The sequence below is a fragment of the Pygocentrus nattereri genome, chromosome 10 (assembly GCF_015220715.1).
Source record: "Pygocentrus nattereri isolate fPygNat1 chromosome 10, fPygNat1.pri, whole genome shotgun sequence".
Classification (NCBI taxonomy): domain Eukaryota; kingdom Metazoa; phylum Chordata; class Actinopteri; order Characiformes; family Serrasalmidae; genus Pygocentrus; species Pygocentrus nattereri.
Genome location: NC_051220.1, coordinates 1302039 through 1323850, shown reverse-complemented (window position 1 = coordinate 1323850; position 21812 = coordinate 1302039). Strand labels below are relative to the sequence as shown.

General features: G+C 41.6%; 1 protein-coding gene across 1 annotated transcript in view; it reads left to right on the top strand.

Annotated features, from left to right (window-relative positions):
* LOC108413574 (glutamate receptor ionotropic, delta-1-like) overlaps positions 1–20623 on the top strand; it is a 606899-nt gene extending 586276 nt beyond the window's left edge. The window contains exons 13-16 of the mRNA XM_037542279.1: positions 224–419; positions 11944–12110; positions 13214–13454; positions 19614–20623. Of these exons, the coding sequence (XP_037398176.1) occupies positions 224–419; positions 11944–12110; positions 13214–13454; positions 19614–20054 (1045 nt within the window). The 3' untranslated portion in view covers positions 20055–20623. The remainder of the gene's footprint in view (positions 1–223; positions 420–11943; positions 12111–13213; positions 13455–19613) is intronic.
* The last annotated feature ends 1189 nt before the right edge of the window (positions 20624–21812 follow it).

Below are 21812 nucleotides of genomic sequence, written 5' to 3'. Positions count from 1 at the left end.
TTTTTATACACTGGATTAACCAACCAAATCATTGGGGAGAGTCTTCTTAACGCGGCAGCAAATGAACAGTGTCTGTGCATACAGACATCAGTGATTCCAAGAGCAGGCTCGCTATGTTAATTAGCTTTCTGCCACATAGCTAACAATGTTGACTTCTCCCAAAGTCCTCCAGAGACTCTCACACAACAACTTGACATCATTAACGGCTTCTCTTCTCTTCCAGAACGTTCCAGGACTTGTCCAAGCAAGCAGACCTTAGCTATGGTACTGTCAGGGAGTCAGCGGTGTATGAGTACTTCAGGGTGAAGGGAACAAATCCCCTGGAGCAGGACAGCACCTTCGCAGAGCTGTGGAGGACAATCAATAAGAACAAGGGGCAGGACAACTCGGTGGCTACTCCAGCTGAAGGCATCCAAAAGGTATGAGTCACAACAGCGGCGTTATTCACGCCGCCAGCAGGGGGTCAAAATGTGCTTGGTAAGATTTTATTGTGAAAGGAGGTCAACAGAAGAATTTCAGCTGCACTGCAGAGTTGGTGCAGAGATGTGGAAGGTTTTCAAAGTTATTTTCCACCAAGTGTTTAGAAAAGCTGCAGGGCTTCAGGCATGGCTGATACAGGGCTTTATGATACAAGGCCTAAAAAAAAATAAGTCAGCACATCCTGTACAGACATAACATGACATGGCAGACATAAATATGACAATTTTCGGCTCGTTCTAGCTTAGAGTTTCCATTTTTACATATTGAAAAAATACAAAACATGAAATTTACATTTACTGCATTTGGCTGACGCTCTTATCCAGAGCGACTTACACTTTGATCATTTTTACACAGGTGGGTGAAGGTGGTGTTAGGAGTCTTGCCCAAGGACTCTTATTGGTGTAGTGTAGGGTGTTTACCCAGGTGGGGAATTGAACCCCAGTCTACAGCGTAGAAGGTGTTACCCACTACACTAACCAACCGCTATATACCCACTACACTAACCAACCGCTATATACCCACTACACTAACCAACCGCTATATACCCACTACACTATACCAACCGCTATATACCCACTACACTATACCAACCGCTATATACCCACTACACTATACCAACCACTATATACCCACTACACTACACCAACCACTATATACCCATTACACTATACCAACCGCTATATACCCACTACACTAACCAACCGCTATATACCCACTACACTATACCAACCGCTATATACCCACTACACTATACCAACCGCTATATACCCACTACACTATACCAACCGCTATATACCCACTACACTATACCAACCGCTATATACCCACTACACTAACCAACCGCTATATACCCACTACACTAACCAACCGCTATATACCCACTACACTACACCAACCGCTATATACCCACTACACTAACCAAGCACTATATACCCACTACACTATACCAAGCACTATATACCCACTACACTAACCAACCGCTATATACCCACTACACTAACCAACCGCTATATACCCACTACACTAACCAACCGCTATATACCCACTACACTAACCAACCGCTATATACCCACTACACTAACCAACCGCTATATACCCACTACACTATACCAACCGCTATATACCCACTACACTAACCAACCGCTATATACCCACTACACTAACCAACCGCTATATACCCACTACACTAACCAACCGCTATATACCCACTACACTAACCAACCGCTATATACCCACTACACTACACCAACCACTATATACCCACTACACTAACCAACCACTATCTGCCCACTACACTAACCAACCACTATATGCCCACTACACTAACCAACCGCTATATACCCACTACACTATACCAACCGCTATATACCCACTACACTAACCAACCGCTATATACCCACTACACTAACCAACCGCTATATACCCACTACACTAACCAACCGCTATATACCCACTACACTAACCAACCGCTATATACCCACTACACTAACCAACCGCTATATACCCACTACACTATACCAACCGCTATATACCCACTACACTAACCAACCGCTATATACCCACTACACTATACCAACCGCTATATACCCACTACACTAACCAACCGCTATATACCCACTACACTAACCAACCGCTATATACCCACTACACTAACCAACCGCTATATACCCACTACACTAACCAACCGCTATATACCCACTACACTACACCAACCACTATATACCCACTACACTAACCAACCACTATCTGCCCACTACACTAACCAACCACTATATGCCCACTACACTAACCAACCACTATATGCCCACTACACTAACCAACCACTATATACCCACTACACTAACCAACCACTATATACCCACTACACTAACCAACCACTATATACCCACTACACTAACCAACCGCTATATACCCACTACAGTATACCAACCGCTATATACCCACTACAGTATACCAACCGCTATATACCCACTACACTATACCAACCGCTATATACCCACTACACTATACCAACCGCTATATACCCACTACACTAACCAACCGCTATATACCCACTACACTATACCAACCGCTATATACCCACTACACTATACCAACCGCTATATACCCACTACACTATACCAACCGCTATATACCCACTACACTATACCAACCGCTATATACCCACTACACTATACCAACCGCTATATACCCACTACACTATACCAACCGCTATATACCCACTACACTATACCAACCGCTATATACCCACTACACTACACCAACCGCTATATACCCACTACACTATACCAACCGCTATATACCCACTACACTATACCAACCGCTATATACCCACTACACTAACCAACCGCTATATACCCACTACACTAACCAACCGCTATATACCCACTACACTAACCAACCGCTATATACCCACTACACTATACCAACCGCTATATACCCACTACACTATACCAACCGCTATATACCCACTACACTACACCAACCGCTATATACCCACTACACTATACCAACCGCTATATACCCACTACACTACACCAACCGCTATATACCCACTACACTATACCAACCACTATATACCCACTACACTAACCAACCACACATATGAAATATAACATGTGCCGTAACTTTTGCACAGGCTACTTTTTTTTTTAAATATGTTTGAATTCAGGAAAGAAACGATGCTTGTGCATTAAAATATGCAAACGTTTGTTGTTTTTGGAGGATTTATAAAGATTTTCATAACATTTTCACTTCACCAGGGGTGCCCAAACTTTTGCACACAACTGTAAACTGTGCTCAGTTCACTTTTATCACATCGCTGTTGTTGGAAAAAAACCTCGTATCGGCAAAATGATGATTTTACAGGAGAAGGAAAAGAACGACTTTACTTTTAATGTAAGCCAATGGATTCAGAAATTTTTCCAAGTTATTTTAGGCTGTTTTTTTTTTTTTAAAACCAACAGGCATTTTCAAATTATATCAAAAACTAAAATACGTCAAAAATGGAGACACAAGGTTTTGCTGCGACAACAGCGATATACATCTGTACTGGCCTGGAGAGTCTGAGGTGTGAGTTATGCATTATGTCCTATAAAACGAAGTGAATGTTAAAGACCTTTTCTGAGCCATCGCCTTTCATGAAATAGCCAATAATGAACGGCTGTAAATGACTTCACCTTGATTTGCCAGTTGTGTGTTTCCATGTAGTGCAACAACCAGGAGTTCCCAACCTTTAGCACCTTCTGACCCACATAAATGACCACAAGTGCTTCAATGGTCCACAAGAAGATTTAACCAGCCAGTTAACTTTATTCCAACTCAGCTAACAAAAGCTGAACTTGTGTGCAGTGGTGGACAGTAACTGAGTAACTGAGTATCTGAGTAAATGTAATTGGTTTCTGTACTTTAGTATTTTTGGTGTATCTGTACTGAAGTTTCTCCATTCTGGACTTTTTCCTTTCACTCCACTACATTTCAGAGTCTAATATCCGACTTTTTCCTCCTACATTTTGAGAAATCTGTCGTTCCTTTTGGTTTCTGTGTGTATAAAAACGTAACATGTCAAAACGAAAGAAGCGCAAAGCCAGAGCACCAATCAGGGCCCAGCGGTCACTTTGTTTAGAGCTGGTTTTGACCTGTTGGTCATACCGACCCAGTGCAGCACGCGGTTCAACGTCAGCGCAGCAGCGTAAAACTTTGGGAGAGTCTGTTCAACATAAATGATGAACTAACCTAACTTTGTGTAAATAGAGCTCAATATAGAAATATGTCCACATATGCAGTCGAGACTGACGCGGCTTTTTTCTGAATTTCTACAAACACCATTTCATTTTATAGTAAATGAGTTTGGGCTGGTTTATGTTTATGAACAGACGCCTACAGATCAACATAGTAAAGGAGCTCATCTGTGATCCTGAGTTTAAAGCCAGTTTTTATTCAACTTAAACTTGGAACTAAGTTGTAAATAAATCTGAAACTGAAACTTTGCTTGTGTGTAAAAAGTGATTTCAGAGCCACTCGGTTCTCCCTGATGGAAACTGTTTACCTTCAGTGTTTTGTGCTTCTGATCATTTTAATAGACGTCAGCGTCACTAATTAATGACCTTCTATTAAAAGACTGGTTTACCAAGAGAGACGCTGGAGGACTTTCACCTGAAATGAGTTCATGAAGCCAGTCTGGTTATAAAAATGATAACAGGACATCAGAGCCAGAATTACTCTTTTAGTACTTTTACTTTATACTTAAGTACATTTGAAGGGAAATACTTTAGTACTTTTACTCAAGTGGAGGTCTAAAGGGAGGAGCTTCTACTTTTACTGGAGTGATATTTTACCTCGAGGGTCTCGACTTTAACTCAAGTACATGGTTTGTGCACTTCATCCACCTCCTGCTTGTTTGACAGGTAGCAAGTGCTGGATGTCAGGCTGAAGAGGGTCCCGTCTTAATTCAACAGGTTTAGGCACCTATTCACTGTGTTTAGTCTCCAAATTATGGTGTATACTATTGGGCTTAGAACCTTATTTGAAAAGATCTCGGAGTAAATAGTGAAAGCAGTAGTGCTTCATTTTCCATTCTCACACACTAAAAGCCCAGCACAGCTGTATTTTCTTCATTTGGGTTTATAGTTGACTTTTCTCAATCTGAGATACGGTGGCCACTTTGCTTGTAGACGGTCCGGTCTCCGGATCTTTCCTTTTGAAAGACCCTTCAACCTTTTACATGGCCAGGGCCCAAAGTCTGAGTTGAGCCTAAGTTCACACAAACCTAAGTAGAACGTGGATTAACTTATTTTAGGAAGGTTATTAATAAGGTTCTCCGTTTATCCAGGTTTAGATAGTCCTTAATCCTTTAATCCTTGTGCATGTGCACGTGATAGTATGTCATTTATAATGAACAGCCAATCACATGGAACTTTAGTCAAAGAATATGTGGAAACCAAAGCATTTATAGCAGTGAACATTTTCTTAGGAATCTTGAGCTTTAGACATACAGCGTAAAGAGTAAACCACAGAAAATCCAGGGTTGGATCCAGCTGAGCTTAAAATTGGCTGGCTAAGCAGGACACGTTGCTTTGTTAGACCACAGATTGTCCCTTTGTTGTCTAATTACAAGCCAGAAACAAATGGTGTAACGTGCACAACATTCCCAACACATACCTTTACCTTTTATTACCTTAAGTTTATTTTCTCATCTAATTTTCTTCTGTCGTTTCTGTTTTCTACTGTGAGACACGGTTAACCATTTGCTCGGTTTCCCTCACTCTATCATCTTAGACAACATACGTGTACAATAATATTCCTGTTGTTGTTCAGGGGCCCCCTGGTGGCCACTGCTGCTTATGTTGCTTATTAGGTAGAGCTCCATTTATCGGGGAGTTTGTCTTGTATGGCATTTGAGATGTTCTAGGTGCTTATTGGTTGATTTCTAGCCAGCTAAAAAAGTTTATTTATATCTATTGCTCAAATAATTTGTTAAAATTAACATGAAACCACACCCCCACTCCCACAGAACTTCGTGCAAATAGCATGTGTCTAAGAGTGTGAGGCCCAATTAATTTCATAAACGTTACTCTTCAAAGCTCGTAACTGTTCCTTGCCACGTTCCAGTCCATGGATAAGCAACAAGAGTAAGTCCTGGTTTTAGACGGTTCCCAAGGTAATCGTCATGGAGCGATCACTGCAGACCTTCTATGAGTAATTGCCCCAAAACTGGTATCAGCACCCTATTTAGGGTGCCACGGCCAGAGATGGACTGGCCATCAGGATGACCGGGACGATTCCCAATGGGCCGCTATGTGTGTGGGCGGCTGAGAGAGTGAGAAAGAGAGGAACGCTTGGTGGTTTGTAATGTAATCCTATTAATGGAAGCCGCCTGGGACAAACGGCATGAGCCGGGCGAGTAATGTAGTGCACATATCCAGACACATTAGTGAGGCGCTGCATTCAGTGTGTGGCCACTGGCAGTCACGCAAACGCTGCCACCCCCTTAACAAGGTTTAATGACAACAACCGGGAAAGTTAAATGTAAGGGCTAGCTAGAGAGAGATGGAGAAAACCTCAGATGAGTGTAGGCAGGTGGGGTTAGGACTAGTAGTAATACTTAAGACGCAATGAAAAATGAAAGTATGAGGTTTGTTTGGGTATCGAGGGGCCACAGGGCTAAAGCACGAAAGGGGCAAATTAGCCAGTTCATTAAATCTACTTGTACACTAAGGCTACAGAAGCCTAGCCTGATGTCAATGTACTGTCACACACAGTGTTAATGAACTAACTGGTTAACGAGCAGCCACTCCAGTTCTCAGCCATCTCCAAAGTGTTCACACTTATTATTTTAAAGAAATAAACCGTGTTTACTGTTATTGGAAAATGTGCGTCCACTCAGGGTAACTATGACAGCAGGCTCGGTCACGCTTTGCAGGGGTTTGGGGGCTGTCGCTGCTTTTGGGGGTCGTGTTGGAGGGGAGGGCTGAATTTAGTTTCCCACCCCTGCATGTAGCCATCATTTTTCATATCGGTCTCTTCGTGGAAACGAGTGGAAATTCTTTGATTTTTTTGCTCTCATTGGATTTCAACACAGTTTATGTTGGTAATTACTAAGTGAGATAATCTGCTAACGGAAAGAAAGCAGCCGTGTTCTGACTAACCAATCAGGAACTACCTCCAGCACCAGAAAACTACAAACCATGAGAAAATTGCAAAACAATCACTGAAGGAAAAAAAAAACCCAAAACCCCCCCAAAAAATCTTATAACTGCAGTTATTGAAGAGCAAAGTGTATGTTACGTCTACAAAACGTACCAATGTAAAACACATGCAGTGTGAAATTACAGAAATTAATAATAATAATTAATAATAATTCTTTATCAAGGACCCAAAGATGCTTACAATTCAAAGTACATAGATAACACACTTAAGACAAACAACAAGAGCACAGTAACACAAACAGAAAGACAAGGCAGTGTATGGGAGGTCACATGAAGGAGCAGAGCAGACTGAGGGCAGGTGATGAGTTTGGTGGGGCAGAGCAGTTCTATCAGACATGCTGTACAATGGTCTGGTCAGACACTGAAGGTGTGAGGGAGGTTATAGCCAAGTGCGAAAAGATAAGATCTCAGGTTAGACTTCAATATGGAGAGTGAACTGGATTGTCTGACCAGTAGTGGAAGAGAGTTCCAGAGTCGAGGGGCAGATCTGGAGAAGGCTCGGTCACCAAGCCTTGGAGGTTAGATGGAGGGACGGTAAGCAGTCCAGCTGAAGACGACCTGAGAGAGCGAGAGGGTTTATAGGGAAGAAGAAGATCAGACAGGTAAGAAGGGGTGAGATTGTTAAGAGCTTTAAAGCTGAGCAGAGCTGCTCTAATACAGTACTAAGCTGTAATTACTGTAAAAATACAGTAATCTCCCGTATTTTTACATGGCGTACAAAGAACATCACATACGATGAAAAATGTACCTTTAATCAGAACAATAATATATATATATATCAGAATATATCATATATGCAGAGAATTTTTCAAATATACATTTTACCAGTGTTCCTGCATTTAAACATTAAAATCAATTTCAAATACTAAAATAAAACGATTTTATTAAAATGTTTGACTTTTTACCTCTGATTTGCTGTCATTTCCCATAAGACTGTGCACTACAACCAACATTAAACTTATAGAAAATATCTTACGATGAATTGATTTAAGATCAATATAGTATTTTACTGTTAATATTCGTGCTAAATATCGTGACGTCCTGGCAGTGACTGACAGTTTTTAAAGTGAAGAGTTCATTTGCAAAAAAAAATGATAACCGCTGTCCTTTAAAAAAACAGTTGACTGTCATGAGTTATTGTTTACACACAGCGCTAAATCTGTTTTATCACAGAAGCCGTCATGTTGTCCAGCAGAACCTGATAAATCCAGTCAGCCAATCAACGTGCAGTATTCAGGCCAGGTGACGCAACGATGCCGCCAGCACTGTGTGAAAGTTTCAGGCGTCTAAGCAAATGTTTAAACGATGTACCTCAGCAGTGAGTTTATCACAATATACATCAGAATAAAGTCGTATTCATAATTCAAATAAACAGAAAAACTATAAAAAGTAACAAGAATTTCTCGGGTCCATATTTTTCCTGGACACCTTCACAGCCGCCACAGAGACTCGTTAATATCATCAATTACATCATGAGCTCAATTTACTGAGCACTGATTGGTCAAACCAGGAGCTGCTTTTTAACTACATATAATACTGGACTTCCTCGAGGAGGAGAGGCTTGGAGATGGGTCAACACACACACCAACATCCAGAACATCACTGTTTATATATAATCATTATTCATTAATATTCTATAAATTTAGTTTATTCAAATATTAATACTTTTCTTACCAAATAAACACAAATAAATAAATTTTGAAAATGTGTCTTGGGTGCCTCAGACTTTCACACAGTGCTGTAAATGTTTAATATTGACCATTAAAGGTCTGTTTTTGTTGCAATTTTCAGCTCTTTACTTGGTGGTTTTGTGCTAAAGATGTTAAATATTGCGCTCAGAAGGAATTTTTAACCATTAAATGACTTCGTTTAACTCTGAAACGTCATATGAGCATTGGAGTCATTTGCTTTTGCCAAAACACAAAATTGAAATGAAGAGAAAAATAATCAATAACGCGTCAGTTTGTACGTTTTGTTGTTGAGTTATTTTGACTAAAAACGACCCAACAGCAGTTTGACTGATTTTACCCAGAGTGCAGAATTTTTGCAGATGAACTCTTCAAACTCTGGACCAGTAGGACGCAGGGAAAAGGGAGCAGTGCAAACAATTAAGCGACTTAATGTCTACAGAGACGTCAAAGAACAACAAACTGCAGACGTGTCGGCGCCGTTTTTTCTTCCTCACTGCAATTTAATTGGGATTTTGTTAAGTAACGCTTTATTACATCAATATTTGAGCCGCACCAGAATTGATTCCTTAAGTAATAGAATGAAAGTGATAACACTCCCAGCGACGGCGAGACTTCTGGTCCTCGCACATGGTGCAATTAATTGGCAGCACTGCCTCGCCAAGGTTTGTGTTAAAAGGAATTAGTTCATTTTCTTTAGAAGCTTTCTATCTGTCCTCGTCCTGATTACGGAGGCTCATCCCTCCCAGCTCGTGCAAAGCCATCATAATTTGAGTTTGTAATTTCGTAAATTAGACGCAGGCTATTCCAGGCACACAGGTGTATCATCAGAGGCCAGCCGTGGTTTAGCATGCTAATTACATTCCAGTGCAATTCCTCTGAGTCACGCTTGCCTTTCTGATAATGTGAGGATATCAAAATGTCATATTAACAGCTGCACTTTTGAAAGGCAAATTATCAATGATATATCAGTGCCCACCATGTGTGGGCACGAGCACGGCAATCTTGGTTGTAGGAAAGTTTGGGGAAAAATGGCATGTTTTTATGGAAAAGCTAAAGGGAATAGATTCCGTTCATCAATTCCATTTATTTATGCATTTATTTATTTAGACGTGTCCTGAACGAAGTTCCATAGTTCAAAAGAGACTGCGTTGAGCGCTGGGTTGGTGCTTTGCTGTTGTGGCTGTTGAGAGGAACACGATTACCTCAGGAGATGGATGAACCATTGAAAGAAGAAAGAATAGGGAGAATATCGAGCGGAGAAATTCAACCATTTTCTTTCCGTTTGAAGGTCACGGCCAGAAGCTGTGACAGAAAGAGTGTCACTCATTTCCAAGACGACTCCATTATCCTGACATTTACATTCACAGCTATTTATACGAGCGTTGCACTGTTAAAGAGCCGGGAATTAAACTTGTCAGCATGATGCCAAACTAGACGGCAAAGATCTGAAAAAATCACCCTGAATTCACGGATCAGACTTGCGGTCAACCCCAGGATTTCAAGCCCCATTGTCAATATTTAATGAAATGTTTGGTAGAACCTCTCTGAGAATAACAGCGCCGAGCTGCTCTCTGTGTTGCTTTAAAGTCTAGAACACTTACTGAACAATCTTGGACCACTTCTCCATGCAGAACATCTCCAGCTCCTTGATATTCTTGGGTTTTGGCTTGTGGACTGTGCTCTCTAATTGTTCCTAACCAGGTTCAAATCTGGAGCCTGAGAGGGCCATTGTGAAACGTTTTGTTCCCATAACCATTTCTGTGTGGATTTTGATGTGTGTTTATGGTCATTATCTTGCTAATAGGCCCTCCCATGGCCAAGCTTCAGCCTTCTGGCAAAGGCAGACCGATTTCGGGTTAAAATCTCCCGGTGTTTAGTAGAATTCATTAATCATTGTTTTCACGGAACTCTCTGAACCACTCGCAGCACAACAGAGCCAAAGCATCAATAATAGGCCCCCAAAATTGAAATGTTCTTCATTATATGGAGTTGTTTGTTTTTCCAACATTGTGCATGATCTAAAAGTTCTCCTCTAATCACACTGCATGACTGTATTTGTAGTTCCAGCGACATTTAGAAGAGATCAGGCTGCATTATGTGGTTTGTTCTTAGAAAGGGCTCCTTTGTGCAACACTTCCAAAAAGCTTCCGGTGTTGGATTAAACTAAACTCCGGTTTTCCCTCTGCCTCTCTTTCCTTCCGCCTCACTGAATCCTCTTCCTGGCAACTGTTCCATGCTTTTAAATCTTTTTCTATTTTTATTTTGCTTGAGAGTTAACAATGGTCAAAAACAATCACATGTCTCATTTAATTACACAGCTCTTTGGTTCCTGGACACTAAGAGCAATAAAAGAAAAATTGTCCCAAGATGGTTTTATTTAAAAACTTCTTTAAGGGTGCCAATCATTTTGCTCCTCTTATAGGAGGAGATTAGTAGTATAAAGTAGTACAAACTTGGCTTTGTCATGCCTAATGAATCTATTTATAGTCATTTTTTCCTTTCTTCATTGCAGCCTGTTTGAACCCCATACAATATTAGCATCATATTTAAGCACTTTTATGTATCTGCAGCAGAACTGATTATTAACAGTAATACAGTCATTTCTTTTATTATTATAATTATTATTAAGTGACCCTTATTAGTCCCACAACGGGGAAATTTCACCTCTACAGTTTAACCCATCTGGGCAGTGAAACACCACATACACCCTAGTGAAGACACACACTGGGGGGCGGTGAGCACACTTGCCCGGAGTGGTGGGCAGCCCTATCCACAGCACCCAGGGAACAGTTGAGGGGTAGGTGTCTTGTTCGATGGCACCTCAGTTGCATCTTGTCTGCTCAGGGGTTCAAACCAGCGACCTTCTGGTTGTAAGGTTGGTTCCCTAACCTCCAGCCCACGACTGCCCCCAGTTTGGATTTGTGAATGTGTTGCCATGTTTTTTCGAATGGTTTCTGTTTTATTTTCTAGGTATTTGTTTATTATAGGAAGTATTTTCTGGAAGTGGAGCATCAATATCGACTAGTTTGCCATTAACGTGTGCGTATGTGTCTCTTGTCTGTAAGGTGAAGCGGGAGTCGTACGCTTTCTTATGGGATATGGCAGTGGTGGAATACGCTGCTCTGACAGATGATGAATGTACCCTCACAGTCACAGGGAGCAGCATGAGCACCAAAGGCTATGGCCTTGCCCTGCAGCACGGCAGCCCCTACAGAGACCTCTTCTCCCAGAAGTGAGTGCTACCACACTGCCTCTCTCTCTATCTACCTGTGTATCTTTCTGTCTTGATCTTAATGCTTTTGCTTTGAATCTCTTCCCTTATTTCTTCCACATTCTCTCCTTCCTTTCTCTCCCTGCTGCTGCACCGCAACCTCATCTGCAATGAAGACAGTTTGCTTTACACTTTAATCATGAAGCCCATGGCGTACACCAATTGCCAGTCTATCAGAAATGCCTAGAATTGTGTGATTTGCTTTATTTTTTGCATATTTGTCACACTAAATGGTTTCAGGTCCACATATAAAATCTAACATAAGACAATAAATAGCCATAATAACTGCAATCAAATGCTTCCTTTAACTGGAAAGCAGTCTTTCACATCACTATGGAGGACTTTTGGCCAGGTCTCCTTTGCAGAATTGCTTTAATTCAGCCACATTGGAGGGCTTTCAAGCATTAACTGCCTGCCACAGCATCTCAGTGGTGTTCAAGTCAGCACATTGACTAGACCATTCCAAAACCTTTGTTTTGCTTCTTTTGAGGCAATCAGAGGTGGGCTGGTTTTTGTGCTCCAGATCATTGTGTTGCTGCATAACCCAAATTCGCTTGAGCTTCAGCTCATGGACTAAGCCCTGGCATAGAGCTGCGGCACTGACTTGTTAGGATACAGTCAGTTCTGTATCTGGGAGTTCCAGAAGGCCTATAGGAAAAAATTATTATCACAAAATTGGCCCCACAGACTGGAAATCATACTGAGTTTGGTTGATTCCTCTGTTGTTCTTATGTTGGTAATCTTACATTTAAGGCCTTCTGTTCAGCTCCTGAAGGCCTCACCAATGCAGCATCTCACTCGGATACATCTACCTTGGTTCCACAGGAAAAAAATCAGATACAGTTTTTAGTTGGATGTTTTATGATTTTAACTCATTTGTTTCCAAACAAAACTTTACTTTGACTTTACATATGACAAAATAAAAAAATAACAATATAAAACTTGAAATCTTTAGGGCTTCTCAGGCCTAGGAGGACCTTGAGGTTTCCCCACTGATGATATCACACCAACAGAGAATGGGAAATACTATGATGTAAACATTGTGACCTCATGTATCCCTGCAGGATTCTGGAGCTACAGGAGAAGGGCGACCTGGACATCCTGAAGCAGAAGTGGTGGCCACGCAAAGGTCGCTGCGATTTGGACAGAGGCACTGAGGCCCAGTCTGAGGGGCGGGCGCTAAGACTGCACAGCTTTGCTGGAGTCTTCTGCATCCTTGCAGCTGGGCTGCTGCTCGCCTGCCTGGTGGCCGCTCTGGAGACGTGGTGGAACGGCCCACGCTGTCGGCGGGCGCAGCCCAAAGAGGTGACCCCCCAGGCGGCAAAGCCGCGGCCAACCCCTGCCCGTCACGCCCGGGATTGTGCTGCCACTGCCACACTCTACTTTATGGATCCAGATGCCACTGACGGCAGCCCCGATTTAGTCGAACTCCAGTACACGCAGCTATAGGTGTGACCCGCAATCCTAAACTTCCTTACAGCCTTACTTGCTCAAGAGAGAAGAAGTGGGGGGGGGGGGGGGGGTTCACGTGCTTTTTCTTTTTTTTCTTTCTTTTTTTTCTAATACAGTGTTTCTTGGTTCAGCCACTGGAAGGTAATTTGGATGGGCATGGGATAGCATTTGTGCATTTGACATTTGAGGGCAGGCATAATTATTGATTATCAGTATTAACAATATGGTATTTTTCAGACCCCAGCACCCGGGCTTTATTGGCCATTTTACTTTGTGTAATCACCCATTGAATCGTTCATCTCAGTTCTGTTGCTTTAACATGCATGCTAGCACTTCTCCATGCCCATTCCCATGGGCTGGTCTTTTCACAAGTAGGCTACAAACTAAAGGCTGAACCTGGATCCCTAAACTAAAGTGTGTGCAATGAGGAAGCCAGTGCATTACTTATTTCACCGGTCTCAATGGTTAGGAATGACCCTTCTATCCCCTCCTGTACAATGATGGTCTCTTGATGTAAATGTGGAAAGATTGGAAAGAAACATTGGCCAATCTCAAATCCCCAGACCACTCACTCAACACTTGTTGTAACATGTAGGCTGTATGGTGTATCAAATATTACAAGATTACATTTAAGTTCATTATTTCAGAATGAAAGTAGTGGACAGTCATTACAAAAGCCATTCAAGTGTACAACATTAACTCCTGCTGACCAATTGGGTAGTGATCCTCCAGAATATCTGTTTTCTTTTTGGGTCTTAATGGCTTGTTCCTCTGATTGTCTCCATCCTCTTCTTTTACCTTCAACTGTTCCAAGCATAAATGTCTTTTCTAATGAACTGAGTCTTTTCATATGTGCAAAATAAGTTTAGTTATTTGGGCTTCAAGTGAGAATGAGGTTCAATTTGGTCAAGGATCCATTTGTTTGTTTTTAAAGCCATCCAAGGTGCTTTCAAAGGTCTTTGCCTACATCATAAGCATTAGTATTCTTCCTGTCCTGCTTTTGTATTGTTTGTCTTTCACATCCATATAGAACCACAGAAAAGACCGCTGTCTAGCAGTTCTAATCTTTGTTAAATGTTATAGTTCTTGCTTGGCCTTAAATAAGCCTGCCTATTCAGTGCAATCTGTGAAGGATGGTGGTAGTTAGATCCAGATGGGACTGGCCATACCTACGTGTACATTGGATTTGTAAAGATGCCAGCAACCAAGGACACAGGGGGAAGAGCTTGAGGGAGAGAAAGAGAGGAAATAAAAATTTGCCTTTTGCAGTAAGTAGTTCCAGAAAGGAAGATTTTTAATTGGTGGTGTCTACAGTTTAACTTACCAATCAACCTGCTCTAGCAGTCCTGATGCAAAGGACCTTATGTTGCTTAAAGTCAGAGATGCTCAGAAGTCATTTTGTGGATGTCTGAGTCGAGTCCATGTCAAGTTTCAAGTAACTGAAGTCCAAGTCGAATCTTGAGTCCAAGTTCTGAGTAATCAGGGTGTGAGTCTGAGTTGAATCTTGAGTAAGTGGGATGCGAGTCTTGAGTCTCTGAGGGTGAATCTGAATCAAGACTAAGGTCCCTAATGTGTGAGTCCAAGTCAAGTCTCAAATATCTTGGATGCAAAGTTTTGGGACTTTGGGATGTCCAAGCTGAGTCTCAAGTGTCCGGGGTAAAAGTCTGAGCCGAGTCTCAAGTCTCTGGGGTGTGAGTACAAGTCCTGAGTAACTGGAGGGAGAATCTGAGTCAACCATTGAGTCTCTCAGCAAATCATTCACTATATTTCCAAACGTTTTCACTCACCCATCCAAATCATTGCATTCAGGTGTTTCAATCATTTCCATGGAGCTCAGTGAATTCCAGTGTGGTACCGTGATCGGAAGCCACCTGTGCAACAAGTCCAGTCGTGAAATTTCCTCACTACTAAATATTCCACAGTCCACTGTCAGTGGGATTATAACAAAGTGGAAGTGATTGGGAACGACAGCAACTCAGCCACAAAGTGGTCGGCCACGTAAAATGACAGAGCGGTCAGCGGATGCTGAGGGGCATAGTGAGCAGAGGTCACCGACTTTCTGCAGAGTCAATCACTACAGACCTCCAAACTTCATGTGGCCTTCAGATCAGCTCAAGAACAGCGTAGAGAGCTTCATGGAATGGGTTTCCATGGCTGAGCAGCTGCATCCAAGCCTTACATCACCAAGCGCAGTGCAAAGCGTGGAATGCAGTGGTGTAAAGCGCCGCCACTGGACTCTAGAGCAGTGGAGACGAGTTCTCTGGAGTGACCAATCACGCTTCTCCGTCTGGGAATCCGATGGATGAGTCTGGGTTTGGCGGTTGCCAGGAGACGGTACTTGTCTGACTTCATTGTGCCGAGTGTAAAGTTTGGTGGAGGGGGGATCATGATGTGGGGTTGTTTTTCAGGAGTTGGGCTCGGCCCCTTAGTTCCAGTGAAAGGAACTCTTAAAGCTTCAGCACCAAGAGATTTTGGACAATTTCACGCTCCCAACTTTGTGGGAACAGTTTGGGGACGGCCCCTTCCTGTTACAACATGACTGCGCATGAGTGCACAAAGCAGGTCCATAAAGACACGGATGAGCCAGTTTGGTGTTGAAGAACTTGACTGGCCTGCACAGAGTCCTGACCTCAACCCCATAGAACATCCCTTTAGGATGAATTAGAGTGGAGACTGTGAGCCAGGCCTTCTCGTCCAACATCAGTGTCTGACCTCACAAATGCGCTTCTGGAAGAACGGTCAAAAATTCCCATAAACACTCCTAACCCTTGTGGAAAGCCTTCCCAGAAGAGCTGAAGCTGTTATAGCTGCAAAGGGTGAGCCGCCATCATATTAAACCCTATGGATTCAGAATGGGACGTCACTCAAGTTCATAAGCGTCTGAAGCCAGAGGAGCAAATACTTTCGGGAATATAGTGTATCTCGAATAACTGTAATACAAGTCTGAATCAAGTCTTGAGTCTCTTCGTTTAAGTAAAATCTTGAGTAACTGGGTTGTAGGGCCGAGTTGGGCCTTGTGTTTCTGTGATGTGAGTCTGAATCAAGTTTCAAGTGGCTGTAGTGTGTCTCTGAGTTAAGACTCTAGTCTGTAGTCCAGGTTGAGACTGAATCTCTTGAAGTAATTGAAAGACGAGTCTGAGTCGAGTCTCGAGCGTCTGGGATGTGTGTCTGAGTCAAGTCTCATGTCAAAGTCAAGTCTTGAGAACCTGTCAGTTTCAATGCAGCTTCAACAAACCATTCATTATACAGAAACCCTCAGTCTGGAGGGCCAAACTAAAGCATTACATGCATTAAACCATGTTTAAAGGAAAGCAGCAAGAAATGGTTGGTAAGTCTAATGGAATCTGCCTCAACCTCAGTCATTTTTGTTCAGTGCACCAAGTGGGCATGGTGACCATCTGGTTCTAACTACCCCCAACCTTTATCCCATGTTGTCACATGTGTGGCTGCTGCAAGGCATCCGGTTCTATTGGCAATGCTTTTCTATGAAGGTTATACAAACTGTGTACAAGCTTTTGGCAATGTTATATATATATTGCCGTGCATTGGTCATTTGTATTCTTTGTATTTCAGCTTTATTAGGTCATTTTTGTTTTGTTTAAAAATAGCCACAGTTACAGCATTTAGAGATTTTGTTACTTAATAAGAAGGGCAAATTTAAAGGCAAGATTGCCCACTATCCCCCATGCTTAAAAGGGGCTAAGCAACCATAGACGCAGTAAAACCCACTTTATTCAGTTATAATGATACTCAGAGGTGAAGGAGGAATTAGGGTAGGTATATTAGGGTTTTCGTGGCTTAACCATGCATAGACTCTTCTTAAGGAGGTACAGTGAGAGAGATAGATGGAGAGAGAGAGCTTTGACTGTATCAGGGCAGATTGTTTACAAACTGTCACCATTTTTTTCCCTGCACTCCCATTGCTCTGTCTAGACTTGACAGCAATCTGCCTCTTTTGGTTATCACTGCGCTGACCTTTATTTCGGCGTCCGATTATGTTTCATCATCCATCATAAAAGCCATTGAGTAGTCACACTGAGTCTTCTGAATAATACTGTCTGGGGCCTTCGCTACTGTTAATGCCCCAATTTTAGTGAATGCCTTAATTCTAATTGCCCTACAGACAGACGACGACATAGCTGTGAGCATCATTGTATGACATAAATATCTTTTTTCATTGAATGAGATTGTTACGCTCCAGAGTAATCCTCTTTTATGGGAGGTTGTATTTGTTCAGTATGTAATAGCTTTGCAACTTCACCCACTTTCCCGCCCACCCAAAAGTAGCACATCGTTTTTCAGCCAGTCAGAATGGTTATACAGGCTGTCAGCGTCTCTAGAGTGACATTTCTTTTGACACCACCCAAGAATTATAGTGATTATTCTGAGAACTCAGGATGGAAAAAGCATGTTGTAGCTCAGATGCTGTTCATTTAGCTGACCATGTAAACCACATTCCTCAGGATCACTTCAGTAAATGAATGCCAACGTCCTGTTTCTCCATCTGGCCACCACAAATGCTGTATTATCACTTTATTATCATCTTAAACTGTATTATCAGTTTAGGAGGTGCACATCCAGGTGTAGGATTTCATCTTCATCATCATCATCATCATCATCATCATCATCATCGTCATTTAATTTCCCTTTGACTTCCTCTGTCTTGGTGAGGAACAGTATGAGATGTGTCTGTACTTTTACAGTCCATTGGATTCTAGGCATCAACCAAGTAAGTGTTGGGTACAAACCCCAAAGTACTAGATAATTATTTTGGATAACATTATGGTCATTTCAAGAGAGCTTACTAAATTATACTGAAATTTCAAACAGGTTCTAGATAATAAGTGAGTAAGTGTGACATGTAATCTCCAAAGTATTATTTCAATGTTTTGGATATTATGATAGCAGGTTTCAAGACTAACCTGTTCTGTCTATTAAGCTGATAAAAGGCATAGATAAACAGTTCCATAAGTTCTAGGTATCAACCAAGTAAGTGTGGGCTACAAACATAAAATTACTAGATAATTATTCTGGATAACATTATGGTCATTTCAAGAGAGCTTACTAAATTAAACTGAAATTTCAAACAGGTTCTAGATATTAAGTGAGTAAGTAACTAACCCTAACCCTAACAGTCTCCAAAGTACTACTACCCATAGTAAGACTCTCTGCTTCTTGTGCAGCCCGAATTCAGTTTCATTTATAGGTAATAAACTACTGTGTAAAACATCTAATAACTGTCCAGGACCTGCTCAGAAAATTTGCACAGTACTGTGGAATTAGTATCACTTACTTACCCAGATGATATCTAGAACCTGTTGGGCATTTCAGTGAGTTAGACATCTTTGGAAATTACCATCATGTTACCTAAAATATTATTTAGTACTTTGGTGTTTGTACCTCACACTTACTTACACTTACACTTGCCTAGAACTGTGAGAGAAAGCATTACCCATCTGCGTTGGTGTAACTCGAGTCCAGTCCATGTGTTTGAATGTTCTTCTCTGACTGAAGCTTGTGAGGTTCCCCAGTTATGTGAGAATACAAAGTGTTTTAATGAGGAAGCAACTTCAGAAAACTGCAAGAATCGTGTGAGAAGAAACTTTTTTACCAGTGGTGCGAATCTCAGACCTCACAAAGATTTGACCTGATTCCAGTTCTTTATAGGACTGATTATTTTGCTACAATCTAGAAATATTTTTGGAAATATACATATGCAAATGTGACCAGTGGGGCTGTTAATGAAGCAGTGAAGCAGCCGATTAAACCAATACACCAGGCTTTTGGTTCATTTCGGCCAAAAAATAAGCACAAACTCGATTAAATCTGATAGTATGATTGATCATCATCAGGGCTGTCTACAATAGTAATAATTAATTACAATTAATTAATTAGTTACTTTTAATTAGTAACTTTAATGTACAAATCTACTTGCTACACATACCCCATTTCCTCCACCAATGTTTCTTTCTATCCAAACCTTTCTCTTATATCTCTCCCTCTTTCTCTCAGGACAAAGAGGTGAATCTGGAGCAGGTTCACCAGCGCCTGACCGGGCTCATAGACGATGACCTGGCGCACAAGCAGCTTCCTGGCCAGTCTCTAGAGATCTCAGCACTGGACATGGGCAGCATGGGCAGCATGGGCAGTCTGGGCGGCATGCGTCAGCGGCAGGGCTCGCAGGAGGCTGTGAGGGACTTTCCTCCAGGGGGCATGTCTGTCACCTCCTTCCTCCAGGAGGGCTCCGGAGTGGGCCGCCTACCTGGACGCAACCTGCCCCTCCCCCTCAGCAGCTCCACCCTGCCCCCCTCCATGCGCTGCAAACACCGAGCCCCCAACGGAGGCCTTTTCCGCCAGAGTCCCGTAAAAACACCCATGCCTATCGCCTACCAAGCAGTGCCCGGAGGACCCATCCCAGAAGCCATGGACTCCAGCCATGGGACCTCTATCTAAGCCCGCCCATCACATTCACCTTCAGAAAAAGAGGCTCACTTTGCCAGCCGGCCAAAACGATCCAATCACAGACATTGGAGGGCCTGGCACAGGTGGAGAGACGGTTTTAAGAGAAGATGAAAATATGTCAAAAAGGAACGAGTATTTTTCTTTTTTTCTCTCTCTCTTTCTTTTTTTGTAATACAGATGAAATGTGGCTGTTAGGACAGAGACTTTGACTTTCCTAAACTGTGCATATTTGTAAATAATGAGACACTGCAGTGAAGTCAAAGTGTATTTTGAATATTCTTGCTTTTTTTTTTGAGGTTCAGTTGAAAGACGTTACTAAGACACAACAAAAAATATATATACAGACTGTTTGAATGGCTTTGTAAATTTGGTTCTAAACAAATAAAAAAAGAATTCCTTGTGGTTGTTTTCTAAGTGCCAAGCTCAAAGATTTTTCCCTTTGACGTAAAAGTGTCATGAATGTACTAGAAAATATTCCGAAAAAAAGACCATTTCTACACTTACACAGAATTGTGGATTATTTGATTTTTTTTTCTCAAATAAAACCAATATTGAAAAATAGTGAATGCCAGTATTTGGGGCCATTGCTGATATGATTTTAGTGATTGTTCGTTACCACTTACAACCTTTACTATTATGTATTCGCAGGGTTTAGATGTCACAGAATCCATGTACTAGGAATATGTATTCAGAATCAAATAGAAGTGAGGCATCTGTATTTAGTTCATGCAACAATTTGTAAAATCAGTACAGAATACAGTTACATTTTACATTTTGGACAGTCTTTAGAATAAATAAAATAAATAAACTAAATAAAAACACATATAAACTTTAAAAGAAATTCCATCAATGTACTAACAATTTTAAAAATGTAGCAAATGTTTAAAATTGAAAATTGAACTTAACAAACTGCTACTGAAGTTCCAGATAAAGCTTGAGTAGACCGATAAATCAATTCAGGATTACTGAGTAACAGTAATGGCATCACATAGCTACATTTGCTAGATTCTGTTATTATGATAGGAAAATTGTTTGTAGAAAATATTGAAATTTTCCAGTGAGTTTAGCAATAGTAGGGCAATGTGGACAAACCTCAATTTCTAATAAGTTGGGACAGTACAGCCATCCAGCACCTGCACTCCCTGATTATACAACCATGCTGTTGTAATGTGCAGACTGTAGCTTGCCGTTGTCATGTTGAAATAAGCTTGAATGAGTGAATGAACTTTGTCATTGCACATTGTACTCGTGCACTTGCACAACAAAACTGAAGTACAAACCCCCGCTCTCGATGCAACGAAAAAGCAGAAAGAGAAAAATAAAATAAGATAAAATAATTTAAATACCATACAAATTTACACCCAACAAAACATAAATAGAAGTCTTTGAAAAAGATGTCATCTAGAAGGCAGCGCATCGTCAAGTCAAAATTGAAAAGTTTTACAAAATGTGCCACAATGCAGCTTTACAGAAGAAATCCAGGTCCAAGCCCCCATGAGCTTTGCCAGTGACGACAGCGGCAAAGAAAAACTCCCTAAGAGCAAGAGGAAGAAACCTTCAGAGGAACCAAGACTCAAAAGGAGAATCCATCCTCTTCTGGTCGAGACCGGACAGCAAACAATAAAGGCAGAGAATATGGTTTGACCATCACTATCAGTGTAAGATACAGGGGAAAGGAAGGAGAAGCGATGTCTATGACTGAAAAATGCTGGAGTATCACTGGGAGGATCAGTGGCCTGCAGGTGAGGT